The 14,809-nt window shown below is 36.1% G+C and overlaps 2 protein-coding genes and 1 pseudogene across 2 annotated transcripts; 1 reads left to right on the top strand and 2 right to left on the bottom strand.

Moving 5' to 3' along the window:
• Positions 1–3,166: 3,166 nt before the first annotated feature.
• LOC142541660 (uncharacterized) lies at positions 3,167–4,235 on the bottom strand. The gene is made up of 4 exons (XM_075648138.1): positions 4,104–4,235; positions 3,834–3,973; positions 3,407–3,632; positions 3,167–3,323 (listed from the first exon to the last, which is right to left on the bottom strand). Exons 1-4 carry the CDS (start codon positions 4,183–4,185, stop codon positions 3,205–3,207), a joined length of 567 nt encoding a protein of 188 aa, XP_075504253.1. The 5' UTR covers positions 4,186–4,235; the 3' UTR covers positions 3,167–3,204.
• A 4,353-nt stretch (positions 4,236–8,588) lies between these two features.
• LOC142542011 (putative beta-D-xylosidase) lies at positions 8,589–10,021 on the bottom strand (annotated as a pseudogene).
• A 1,183-nt stretch (positions 10,022–11,204) lies between these two features.
• LOC142542010 (uncharacterized) lies at positions 11,205–14,599 on the top strand. The gene is made up of 4 exons (XM_075648459.1): positions 11,205–11,468; positions 11,522–13,040; positions 13,566–13,751; positions 14,034–14,599. The coding sequence occupies exons 1-4, from the start codon at positions 11,205–11,207 to the stop codon at positions 14,597–14,599; spliced, it is 2,535 nt and encodes an 844-aa protein (XP_075504574.1).
• Positions 14,600–14,809: the final 210 nt, after the last annotated feature.

The raw sequence follows: 14,809 nt of genomic DNA, 5'->3' as shown, positions 1-14,809 counted from the left end.
AACAAGGGGTGAAGCCGGAAGCTGATACTGTTAATGTGAAGGCTGAACAAGGTGTGAAGAAGGAAGCAAATTGTGGCATCGGTGGTGCAGTTTCACCATGCGCGTCGGCTCCCAAAGCTATTGCTTCTGTCAAGAAAGAAGAGCCCGCGTAGCTTTCTTGGGTGTTCTAATTATGTTTGAAGTGCTTATTTAAATGGAATAATAGTTAATGATATGTTATATGTTAAGGGTTGATCTAGCTATCTGATTACAGATAGCACAGTTGTTAGTGTTAATGCCTTTATATTAAGGTATGTTCTAAATAAAGTTTACTATTTATGTTATTGATCTGATCATACTCGCTTCCTTTCGTTGTTTGTCTTACATTGATCAAATCCGAAAGACGGATCGATAGGGACGAAGAACTGGGGTGGGGCGCACGTATATCACTTAGACTAGCTTTGTTGTAGAATATGAACTTGTTTAATATGCCATGGATACAGGCTAGACGACGCGCTGCTTCTCGGTAATGCACGACGTCTTGCAGCAGTGATCCGTGTAATCGGGTGGGATGTTTAGGTCTCTGTTTTGTGTAAATCTATAAGCTTGATCGCAGCTACAATAGATCTCATGTTACATAGCTTGTATGGCAACAGGATGGAACCAGGATTTTGATTTGAGATACTTTATCCTCTAATTGAAACCCCTCAGTTTTAACCCCAAGAATGTTAGATTTATATTATAAGAGTTTTAGACCGTTTGGACAAATACTTATAAAACGTGTTTTTTTTTTTACAAATTTTATAAAATATTTTAAAATTTGTTTTAAGAATAAATATGTATTTGAACAACTATTTAATAAAAACGTTTTTAGAGTTGAAAAAATGACTGGATAACTATTTTCAAAAATGATTTTATAATTAAAAATAATCAAAAAGATGTTTCGACAATTATTCTACAAATCATTTAATTCTCATTTAACCCGTGTCTTTTTTTTTTCTAAAAGCATTATAATTATTCTTTAAAAATTATACTTGGAGAATATTTTTTAGAAACTTTAAAAATCTTAGGCAAACACATAATTGAAGATTTTTCACTGTAAAAACGTTTTAAAAATAATTGTCCATATGAAGCCAATGCTTTTTTTGATCATCCCCTAGAAAATGAGAAGAAAAATCGATAGAAGGTGTGTCAAAAGAAGTGGAATTGTAGAAAAAACAAATTGAGTGGAAAATTCATGTAATTATAGATTTGACTATTGATTTATATAAAGGAATGAAAAATGTTATAATTTATGAATAAAACTAATTATTCTTAGCACCAGTTACGCCACACTATTTCAAAATCCTTTAAAATAGTTCAAAAAACAAATTAAAATGCAAGAGATAAATAGTTTTTATTTACGTACAATTATATGTAACACTTAAGATGAAAGATTCAATAAATAAATTATATTAAGACATGTATTCCTGTTGGTTTTCGCCTTCTACATGTACATAATTTTGGTATGCATTTTGTAAAATTATTACAGTTTTGGTCACATTTTCTATTTTTATTCAATTTTCATCCTTTTTCACCTAGTACTATCCTTCATCTGATATCGGATATGTAAGCAATATCCGATGTCACATTATCATTTTCTAATATCACTTCATCTTTTTCGACGCCACATTAAATCTGATGAAAAAGGATGCTAGAGTTGAAAAATATAAAATGATCAAAAATATAATTTTATCATTATTTATTAATATTTTTTCATAGATAATGTTGTCTTATGAATCAATATTAAATTTTTGTCATTAATTTTGTTAAATGATAGTTTGACTTCGTAATATATATGAATGAAAGCTTTTCAAAAACATTAATTATTTTAGATTTTATTTATAATAATATTAGTATTATTCGAGATGGCTCTTGGTTCCACCCCGTTCATATCCACATACAAATATATATATATATATATATATATATATATATATATATATATATATATATTTATAATTATAATTATAATTATATCTGCTGTTATTAATGAACGATGGAAGCCAAATGAAAAGACTTAATTTTCATCTTGACAACCCATTAACATAAATTAAAGTTAATTGTTACATTTACGGTATATCAAGCTCCATTTGGACAAATACTTATAAAACGTTTTTATAAAAATGTTTTTTACAAAAATTTTATAAAAAGCTTTTAAAAATTGTTTTAAGAATAAATCTGTGTTTGTACAATTATTTTATAAAAAAAATTTTACAATTAAAATGTTTAAAAGTTATAGAAAAAAATAAAAAAAATAAAAAAGCACCTCTCAACTATTATTTAAAAAATATTATTGGAGAAAATACTTTTTATTTTTTACTTATAAAACACCAAAAACGTTTTTTAAATTCCCTCATATTCGAATTTACGTTTTCATTATATCAAATTAATGTTCAAATCCAAATCATTTAATATGTGCGGAGTATAGTAAACTGGTGAATAGATTATACTTTGTACCAAGACAAGCTGTGAATACATACACACAGTTCCGGAAAATTTCATGATCATTCATGCATGCATGCATGCAATATATTAATTAATGTTGGGAGACAAATGAAAAGACTAATTTTCAGCTATAAATATTCCATCTTAATTTGACAACCCATTACCACAAAAAAGAGCCAGTTTTATCTTATAATTATCTATATATATTTATATATCGTGATATGGACAGTTATAGAGATTGTTGCGGTGGATGTTCTGGAATGAACAATGTGTACAATTGTTCGAATCCTGTAAGGAGACACGCTACAGGATGTCCTGCTGCGCCGGTTGTTAATTATCATGTGAAGCCCGAACCAGGAGTGAAAATGGAATCTAAAAGCAGCATATTCGATGGAGTTAGGGCGCCATCGATTCCGAAACCAGTTCTTCTTGCAGTTAAGAAAGAAGAGCCCCTCTAGTTTCCTAGGGTTACCATATATGGTTTGATATATATCTAGCTGTCTGATTAAAGATAGCACAGTTGTTAACATAAATGCCTTTATATCAGGGCTAGTTCTAAATAAAGTTTGTGTTATGTTTTATTCTTCGTTTGGTCGATCGTTTGTTTAACATTTATCGAATCGAAAGAAGGATCGAGGTGCGAAATTTGAATTAATACGTGACAATTTAATGTATATATTATGGTTATACAAGCGTCATATATTTAAATTATTACATATGATATACCTTTTCAGAAACTTAGAACAACACATTGTACATAATACTTATCAAGAAAATATTAGCATATAAAGTAGGGTTAAATGTCTTGTCTGCAAAAGCCCCATTAGCTTGAATGTGCTCAGCAACATCGAAATTACCTAATATTAAACAGAACATAAGACGAGAAATTAATCCCAAGCCAATTTCTTGACATTATTATGTATTAAAATATACATGATACCTCTTTTGGGTCCGTAGCTGCATCCGGATTCGAGTGTGTCGTGTATATCGCTTAGAGTAGCTCTGTTGTGGAATAAAAACTGGTCGAATATGCCATGGATGCAGGCTAGGACGTTTTCTGTCTCAGTTATGCAGGGTCCGTTGCAGTACTGATCCGTGTAATCGTATGGCACGTCGAGTTTGCCGCCTTGGGTCAATCTGTATGCTTCATCACAGCTACTATATATCTGTCACGTCAATATGAGATTACACGTAAAATGCCGATTTGAGTTATCATGACTTCACATCATTTAAACATGATGGTTTCATATTTTGTGTGTTTTTTGTATTCTAAATTTTCATCTCATGCGTGAAAGATGGTTGCGTATATATAGGAAATGATTGGAATGAAACCACATATTATATACATTAGCAAATTTGTTACTTACATTCTTATCATCGAAACATTCCAAAACTTTGTTGAATATATGATCTTGAGTACTTGTGCCCACACCACCTCCTTGAGACAGATACCCACTCGAACCTCCTTCATTTTCCACCTCAGGCAAATACTCATCCGCAACGACGCCTAAATGAGGATAGTCATGCGTCGACACAACCCGAAATACACAATATTATCAATTCATTAGAAAAAAATAAAAGACACAATTTGTATTAGTTGAAAGTAATGTTCATATATCGAAGTTAAATGCACTTACCAAATTTGCAAGTGGAAGAGGAGATGAGCATTAGAATCAAGACTACTAGAGGACCATTCTTATTATATGTTGCGAATGCCATCGAAATTTATTATCCAAGCCAAGATTTGTGCGATGTCTTATATATATATATATATATATATATATATATATATATATATATATATATAAGAATGTGCAACTAACGAAATTCTAAAAGAAGGGGTTGATTATTATGCAGAGAGAATGGCTAATTTTTCAAGTAATCTATTAATTTATGATATAAAAGAATTTTAGTGTTGATTTCAAATGAGAAAACGGGTAGTTGGGCAATTAGCACCAACTTCAACAAATTTAAATTTTGGGCTAGAAATCAAACCTACATCGATCAACCTTGAATAACAAGTTATGGTTAATTTGTTTTTTGGCCATATTGTACACTGTATTTTGTGGTGCTGAACTACTCTATGAGATAAAATTTTAATGAGTATGTGTTTTGTGAGACAGTCTCACGAATTTTTATCTGTGAGACGAGTCAAACCTACTGATATTCACAATAAAAAGTAATATTCTTAGCATAAAAAGTAATATTTTTTCATGGATGACCCAAATAAGATATATGTCTCACAAAATAAGACCTGTGAGACCGTCTCACACAAGCTTTTGTCAATTTTAATTGAATTTTATATGAAGAGTATGGTTTAATAATTAATTATTAGTATCAAAGCGTGCTTATTTTTAAAATTTGGTGAAAATTGGCTTAATCATATTTGCCCATAATATATAATTGACGAGTTACGTTTGCAAAATTGTCTATTTAAACGGGTAATAATTATGATTTACCTACCAATAATTATATAATGCTTTAATTAATTTTTAATTAACATGTCGTCTTTGCATCTTTTCTTTCACTTTATTCTCCTATCTTTTCTCCGTTAGGCGGCATATCCTAAGAATAATATCATTTCCAACGTCTCTAGTGGTGTATGATAAAAGCCTCTCCCCCAAAAAATTAAAAAATAAAAAATAAAAAATCATCCTAGATTTTTTTTTTAAATAATAAATTTCAGTAAAAAAATACACAAGATTTATAATATTTTTGCCAAATTTATATCTTGGTAAATTACGTAAATAGTATATTATTTCTCCCAAAGAAAAACAACATAAATTATTTTAGGATACTGTTTTCTTAAAAATGGCAAATGTTCTTTGTTTTATTTGAAGAAGTAAATGGAGAGAGATTTGATTTTTATCCTTAACTCTAAGTTGTAACTAATTTAATATATTCCTAAATTTGGCTAAATATAATTAATTAAATCATTACGAATATTCCGATATAAAGGTGAAAACTGAGGCCTTAATTAACAATCCCCCCCCTTAATTTTGTGGCTAAATCGAGAAAATTTATTGAATAACGCATCCTCATAAGTTTGAGTAATTACAGATCAGCACCAACAATTGTGACAGAGACCACTGGCCAACACAAGTCTTTTTCCCCCACAGAAAATTTAAATAAAATAGTAATTTATAACAGCTTCAACTTTAAGATGTGCAGGCAGGTCTTCGAGGAGGCAATTGTTGGTGAGGCGTTCTCTAAAAAAAAAATAGAAAGTAAAATTAAAACAAAAATTTATATAATTAAAATTCAATTTGATGAATTAAATTTAATTAATTAATTCAAATAAATAAATAGATTATTACCTGCAATTTTGGCCTCAAGGTCTCTATGTCCACTGTCGGTTTTTGGTTCACTCCAGCTCCTTGCTGATAATTGTAAACAAAATTTTTTTTTTTTGGTGAAAAAAATATTCATTTCAATTTATATGAAAAAAATACTATTTTATTTGACGATTTAATGAAAGATTAGGTCTCTTGTGAGATAGTCTCACGAATCTTTCTCTGTGAGACGGGTCAATCCTACCGATATTCATAATAAAAAGTAATATTTTTAGCATAAAAAGTAAAACTTTTTCATTGATGATCCAAAAAAAAACATGTCTCACAATATACGACCCGTGAGACTGACATGAGTTTTTGTCTTAATGAAATTATACCTTGCATAAAACCCAATCCGCAGAATCAAAAAAGGCACGTTCAGGGTCCTACATTCATTAATATTAAGTAATTAACGAGATGAATATAATAATTAACATAAATATTAATATATATCTAAAAAATAAACTAATTACCTTCGAGATTAATGGTTTCTTCTTTGGCACCAAGCCTCCATACTTTTTTTCCATCGAAGAATTCTATAATTAAAAAAAATCGAATTTTTGAATTATATATTATTTTTTGTGAAAAATAAGTCAATTTATAATATATATATTACAAAAATGAGGATGTAGGACCGAGCGCTTACCGCTTTACCAAAAGCTATAGCTAGTAGTAATGGTGCAACTCAAATCTTTTAAACCGCACAGCAACTCAAGCACCACGGTTCGATCGCTCTACCAAGCAGGGACAATTATTGCACCCAACAATCCCCCTCCCAATAATTGCACTCTTTGCAATCAATGAGAATCGAACCCGTGACCTTGGCTCTGATACCAATTGTAGGACCGAGCGCTTACCGCTTTACCAAAAGCTATAGCTAATAGTAATGGTGCAACTCAAATCTTTTAAATCGCACAGCAGCTCAAGCACCACGGTTCGATCGCTCTACCAAGTAGGGATAATTATTGCATCCAACAGAGGACGTAACAAAAATGAGGACGCAACAATTTAGAGTATTATCACATATTAAAGGAATATATATGAGAAGAGTTGACAGCCCAACCAACAGTGAAGTTTACAAATACCATGCAATTTAGTTGTCTCTCTGCCGACAATCTTAATTACAATTATAGGATTATAATGGAGTTTCTAATCGGGATTGAGTGGCTAATTAGCGTCTTTAATTAGGTTTAAACCTTAATCCTGTCCAAAATACATTGGACCACTAACAGGCTGTAAACCATGATGCACGTGAATACTCACTCTCAGAGGCGGAGCCACATGGATGTTCACCGGGGTTCCAAATTTTTTTAAAAAAAATTTGTATGTAAATTTTGTATAATTTTGAAATAATATGATATTAGTTCGGGTAAATCAATCGGGCAGAATCATATTTCTGGCTCGGTCACTGCTAAATCTGCAACAAGCCCAAAAAAAAAAGTCTACATCACATTTATTTCTGTGTAATATATGCAACGTGTTTTGAGGGTATGTTGGTAATTTAATATGGCTAATCATAGGTCTTAAGTGTAATCCGACGGCTTAAACTACATAAATTTTGTGTGTATACGTGTTTCGTCAACTCCGAATTAATATATCGATTTGATATTGGAAGATATGGACCACATTCACTGTAAATATCTCAATAATCTACGTAGTTATATACATATGTAATGTGAAAATATATAGATTTGGCATCATGAGACTTGCATAAAATTTTGAACATGGAATGGTAAACGATATCATTGTCGAGATATGAACAATATATATAAATTTTGATATGCTGCACACCAGTGGTTGATATTTATGTGAGCGCTGTTGATATCATCTTGATACGATATCATTATCAAGATATTAACGATATAGGTGACTGTGATCTCATCGGTACTGAGATAAATATGTACAGTGGTGTGTGCATGTAGAGCATATATGTCCTAAATAAGAGAATATTATTACTCCGGGAGTATACGAGAAACAATTGTACCTCGTGTTCTTGGGAAGAAGCTGGGAACTCTTCGCTTCCCTTGTAGCCAGCCATATCGATATCCTGTTAAGTAATTACCCAAATCAATATATATCTCTCACGTGTACACACACACACACACACACACACAAACACCATTAAGTGCGTGTTTCTGTGTGTTTTGAGATAAATAAGAATAAGTGAAGAGATACGTGGGATTTTAATTTACAAATAAAAAGAAATAAAGATCGAAGCAGAGGAGATGCTGGGAATGGTTCCGAGGGGATGGAACAAATATAAGGCAGAAGTAAAACGTAGCAGGCCAATTTTTTTATTTTTGAAGAAAGAAGAATTAGACAATGGAAAGAATCCAAATTTAAAGTCAAAAAAAGGAAATAAATCGAAAAAATATATTAGAGAGAATCCCCATTACCTCGAAGTGGAGGAGAATAGAGAAGCTAGCAAAGAGATGGAACCAAACAGAGAAAGAGTTTTATATATATATATATATATATATATATATATATATTGTATATAGGTATAAAAATATATTGGTTAGGTAGGCGTGGTAAAGATGGATGAATTAGACTTAGGACTTTATTGGAGTATAATTAAGATTAACTGGGCAATAGTTCAAATAATTAAGCTAATTAATGTTTGATGGAACCGACACCCTATTGCCAAATGTATGTTCTTTAACATTAAATATGTTGCACGGTCTAAAAGGAAATTGACAAATGCTAAAAAAACACATATTTATGTAATAATTCGGACAAGATAAAATAAAGAATTCACTAACAAGTGACGACAATATCTTCCCGCCACCATCAGTTTTGGACCCTAATTACCGAACGCATAATTTCATCACCAATGTGAAGTTTGTGTTCACCCATTGGAATGCTTAGAATTCCAAATTCATCAGCAACGCTTAGATGCTTACATGGATCAATATCCATCTTAAATCTTTTTTTTTAGCTCCAGTTCTAATATAATCTTTATTGAATGCAACTAAACATTTTTTTGTCACTAATCCTGCAAAAGTTGGAGTGGTGGAGAACGCCATTAAGATGTGTATTCCGTCCATTCTCCGATGTTTTTGTCATCGATGTGCAACCCTAAGTTGAGAGCTTCACAATTGGTATGTGATACCTTGATTGCTTTGCTCGAAAAGGTGGTGTTTTTAGAAGTTTTTTCTCCTGTAAAAGGGATTGAGAGTGTTGTCGGGCCATGGACCAAAGTGTGAGTTAAAGAAGTGTAACTTAAACCAAACCCAAATTGGAATACAACAGGGCCTTTGTAAAATCGGTAGGTCCGGCCCGGATAGCTTCTAGCTGGATCAACACGCATGGCCATATCTGTCATGGGCAACTTTGTGACATAATCTTGAGGATACCATGTCATAGGCAACTCTCCTCCTGAAAATAAATTGTACATATAAGAAAATAACATATTCAAGAATTTCATTGATCGAGCAATAATTTTTTTTCAAAATTTCATTTGATTTGTAAGTACACAATATACTGGGATGAACTGTTCCGAATACGACATCAGCGATAGCGGCACCTCCGGCTTGACCGGGGTATCCAGCCCACAAAATGGCTGAAATCTTTGCATCTCTTGCAGCAAATGTAACATCAACAAGGCCCCCAGGCATTAGGACTACGATAGTTGGACCTTTTGAAGCCTTGGCAACCCTAGACTAGGGTTGCCATTGGCTTGATTGTATGAGCACATTACATTTGTAAAATCCAAGAATTTTAAGCTTTATCATTTAAGTTTTTATCACGATAGTATATTTTGGATACCAGGATTTATCTCATTTGAGGATGTGAGATTTGTAAGATTTTACCAAGATTGAATAATAATAATATCGTGTATATTATTTGAAATTTCGCAGATAAATGTCTAAGATTTGAGTTGATATGGAGATACCGGGATATAAATCAGACAAATGATAATAAAATCTCTAGAATTCGAAATTTATCAGTGTATATATATGCAAATTTCGAGATTTGCATGGGATAAAAGATTTAAATTTCGAACAAATGACGGATAGATATATCACGATTCGAGATAAAAGATTTAAGTCAGATTTCAACGCGATATCACTCGATCCCGATAGCAGTCAACCCCTATAAAAAGGAGGGCCCTGTATTCGAAAATCACACCTCACACAACACACTCAAATTTTCGAAAATAGTGCCTAGTCTCCTTAGGAATTTTCGAGCACAGCGAAGCGCTGCCGCAGTCCAGCCACCATGGTTTTCACGTTTTTCTTCAAGAAATTTAAAGTAAGTGGGCTATTTTTAATGTTTAAAATTTAGGTTATGCATATGGGATTTTTCGAAATTTTGAAAGAAAATTTAAGAATCGAGTACAATCTTTCTTCTACCCCGTTCTTGTATTGTCATACGTTTTTAGCACTGTGAGAAGTCAACCGTATATGGGTGGGAATCCCAACTATGACGTACCCTTATTCCGAGCATTTCCTTTCTTTATTGTTTCAGGAAATGGCTCGTTTCCGTGTCACCGCTCGTAAGAAAGTGACCCCGATTACTCTTAGGGAGACGACCCAGCTGGATAATCACCGACCTCGCACGCGCGCTCAGGCTGCTATACGTTTAAAAGAATTGGCCCTCATGAACCAGGATGCGACTATCAAGAGGCTGAGAGCTAGTAATCTCGAGAGGAGGCAGCAAGTGGAAAATCTGACTACCAAACTAGAGGCAGCCGAGAAAAGGATTGACGAAGTCTCCCAAATGTTCGAGCTCACTAAGGAGCAAAATTCCGAGCTTCGAGACTCGTTAACCATAGCAATGGGTCAAGCCAAGCGGGCTAGGGAAGAAATGGATAGGCGCACCGTGGAGTTAACTGAAGCACGACTAAAGGACAAGAAGAGGATTGATGAGTCATGGGGCATGATGATGAAGTTGTCTGAGAGTAATCAAAGGCTATCCAAGGAAGTGGACAAAGGTAAAATGAAAAAAAAAGAGCTCCTCGAGAAAAATAAGGCAAATGGTATACATGCAAGAAATGAATTGAATGACGCGATAGGAAAGATTTTGACCCACAGGGAACAGATTGCTGAGTTGGAATCGGAAAATCATAGTCTTCAGATGCAGCTGGCAGATTTCTTAGACCCAGAGATGCCTGATGAACCCGAGGAGGAAGAAGCCCCACCTGATGTGGCAATGGGAAATGGCGAGATAGCAGATTAGAACGTTTAGTGGACCATTTTTTTTTTGTAGTTTCTTTCCGTTGTTGCTACATTTTCTTTTGTTCAGTACATTTTTATTTTATCTAGATTGGTCATGTTCACTTATTTTTCCTGTTTGAGAAATCAATAAAATATTTTATTTGTTCCATTGATTTCAATTTACTTCTACGCAATTTATTGCATGAATCCTACCAGTACAAATTCTTAGATCTTGTGATTGTAGGAAATGGCCGGCAGACTCCCAAGACAGAACCGCAACCCGCGTTACGCTAATACCGATCGCGAAAACAGGCAAGAAAATAGACAGGAAAACAGGCAGGAGGATCGACAGGAGAATGGACCCCCGCCTGCCATCAATCTAAGCCGAGCCGATCTTATGGCCATAGCCACCATAGTGGCGACAACACTGCAAGGATTGGGAAATCCGAACGCCAATCAACCACCTCCACCACCACCACCGAATGGAATAAATTCCATTACGAATCCCTTCGTAAGAACAGGTGTCCGATTTTCAGAGGGGATGCCGATCCTGAAATTGGCCAGAGTTGGCTAAAGAGCGTCGAGACTCAACTGCGACTATTGGAAGTCCCCGAGGCACTCAAAGTATATGTGGTTGTGCCTTTCTTAGACGACAGAGCAGCTAAGTGGTGGGAAGCAGTCTCACCAGCCATGATCGCTACCGGGCCAGTCACATGGCAGAACTTCCGAGAAACATTTCTGAAACAGTACTACCCAGCGGAAGTCAGATTGCAGAAGTTAAGTGAATTTGAAAATCCCACTCAAGCTCCAGATATGTCCGTAGTTGAATACACATCTCTGTTTAATGCCCTTGGGTCGTATGCTCCGGCAATCATGGCGGACGAAGTTTTGAAGCTGCACCGATTTAAGAGAGGATTGAACAGTCGAATCCAGTCAGCCTTAGCAGTTTATCAGCCCGCCAATTTTGCAGATCTTATGGGCGCAGCTATTCGAGCTGAAACCGACATTCGCCGAAGAGAGGGGGAATATAAGAACAAGCGCCCTCTTACTGGTCAGTCTTCACAGGGTGGACAAAAGTTCAGGAAGCCCAGTCAATCAGGCGGACCTTCTCCAGGGCAACCCTCCACGGCAAACCACCAAGGACTCAAGCCGTGCCCAACATGCAATTTCAGACACACAGGGGAGTGCCGAAGAGCTAGTGGTGTGTGCTTCGGATGTGGGAAATCAGGGCACCGAATCGCAGAATGTCCTACTGCCGCCAATCAAGCAGCCGGGCCCAACAAAGGAACTGGGTCGAATGTGGGAGCTAACCCCAACAAACCAAATGAGAATAAGCCTAATGCCAGGGTATTTGCTATGAATCAGGAAGAGGCGGACGACACCAATGAAGTCGTATCAGGTACCATCTTACTTCAAAAAGTACCTGCCTATGCATTTTTTGACTGTGGTGCTACGCACTCTTTTGTGTCTCAGAGGTTTGCTAAGAAAGTAGGACTTAAGCCCGAATCTCTAACTGAACCTTTTCGGATAGCCACACCTACGAGTAAGACCATAGAAACTCATGAAATTCACAAGGATTGTAAGATCGGTATCGCTAATCAGACTTTCAGTGCCGACTTGATACAATTGGTTATGGTCGATTTCGACATCATTCTAGGGATGGATTGGTTAGCCAGTAATAATGCCATAGTGGACTGTAAAGGGAAAAGAGTTAAGCTCCGAACCCCAAATCAGGCAGAGATCGTGTATCATGGTAAATCCAAGGAACGAAAATCACTCCTTTCCGCTTCCCAGGCATGGAAGGCCATGAAATCCGGAGACGATATCTACCTAGCAATGGTCAACGAAGTGCAAGGAGAATTCGAAATGAGGATAGAAGACATCCCAATAGTATGTGAGTTCCCGGATGTTTTCCCAGAAGAACTCCCAGGGACAGTTCCGGACCGCGAAGTTGAGTTCGAAATTAATCTGGTTCCTGGTGCAGCACCAATCTCTAAAGCACCTTACAGGATGGCGCCAGCTGAACTCAAGGAGCTAAAAGAGCAACTCCAAGAATTGCTGGACAAAAAGCAAATTCGACCTAGTGTGTCCCCATGGGGAGCGCCAGTACTCTTTGTGAAGAAGAAAGATGGGAGTATGAGATTGTGCATCGACTATAGGAAACTGAACAAGATCACTATCAAGAACAAGTACCATCTTCCGAGAATAGACGATCTATTTGACCAGCTCAAGGGAGCCGCAGTCTTTTCTAAATTGGATCTGAGGACTGGATACCACCAACTGAAGGTCGGGGCTGAAGATATCTCCAAAACAGCTTTTCGGACAAGATATGGGCATTATGAGTTCACAGTGATGCCTTTTGGGTTGACCAATGCGCCTGCAGCCTTTATGGACCTAATGAACAGAGTGTTCAAACCATTTCTGGACCGGTTCGTAGTGGTATTTATTGATGACATCCTCATTTATTCTCCCAACGAGGAAGAACATGAAGAGCACCTCCGCCTTGCACTACAGACACTGAGGGAGAAAGAGCTATATGCTAAGTTTAAGAAATGTGAGTTCTGGCTTAAGAGTGTATCCTTTTTGGGACACATAATCTCTGAAGCAGGAGTATCAGTGGATCCCAAGAAAGTGGAAGCAATTACAAAGTGGCCAAAACCTAAGAACGCCACCGACATCAGAAGCTTCCTTGGACTAGCAGGTTATTACAGAAAGTTCGTTGAAGGTTTCTCTTTAATCGCCATACCACTGACTAGACTCACTCAGAAGAATTCCAAGTTCATCTGGGACGAAGGTTGCGAGAAGAGTTTTAAGACATTAAAAGAAACGCTCGCATCCACGCCAGTACTAGCCTTACCCACTGAAGACAAGGAATTCACCATCTACAGTGACGCTTCTAAGGAAGGTCTGGGATGCGTACTCATGCAAGAGGGAAGAGTGATCGCCTACGCATCAAGGCAGTTGAAACCGCACGAGCAGAGCTATCCTACGCATGATCTGGAGCTAGCAGCAGTTGTCTTTGCCTTAAAAATTTGGAGGCACTATCTCTATGGTGCCAAGTGCGAAATTTTCACAGATCACCAGAGCCTGAAATACATGTTCACCCAAAAGGAACTTAACATGAGGCAAAGACGGTGGATCAAACTATTGAAAGATTACGACTTGACTATAAGTTACCACCCAGGTAAAGCGAACAAAGTGGCCGATGCTCTGAGTCGGAAAAGTGGAAACAAGGTCACTCTGGCTTCACTCTCCGCTCAGCCATGTCTGCAAGAGACCGTCAAGATAAACCAGGATCGAGACCCTGAACTAAAGAAACTTAAGGAACAAGTCGAAAATGGGAAGTCTCAAGATCTACAAATTGATGACAAGGGAGTCGTTTGGATGAAAGGACGACTGTGGGTACCAGACAGCGATAACCTCCGGCAAGAAATATTATCACAAGCACACAAGTCCAAGTTTTCAGTCCTTCCAGGCAGTACAAAAATGTACAGAGACCTTAAGAGGAATTTTTGGTGGAACGGAATGAAAAGAGATGTGGCAGTATTCGTCTCTAAGTGTCAGGTTTGTCAACAGGTCAAAGCAGAGCACCAGCGACCCGGAGGATTATTGCAACCGTTGGAGATACCTGAGTGGAAGTAGGACCATATCTCCATGGACTTTGTGGTAGGATTACCAAAGTCAAGGCAAGGTCAGGACGGAATATGGGTAATTGTAGATAGACTTACAAAATCTGCACACTTTCTATCCGTCCGTATGAACTACAATCTGGACAAATTAGATACACTGTACATGGACAATATTGTAAGACTTCATGGAGTACCAGTGAGCATCCTGTCTGACAGAGACCCA

The sequence above is a fragment of the Primulina tabacum genome, chromosome 4, assembly GCF_025594145.1.
Source record: "Primulina tabacum isolate GXHZ01 chromosome 4, ASM2559414v2, whole genome shotgun sequence".
Classification (NCBI taxonomy): Eukaryota; Viridiplantae; Streptophyta; class Magnoliopsida; order Lamiales; family Gesneriaceae; genus Primulina; species Primulina tabacum.
Note: the sequence above shows the minus strand (reverse complement) of the source record. Positions and strands in the feature narration are given on the sequence as shown.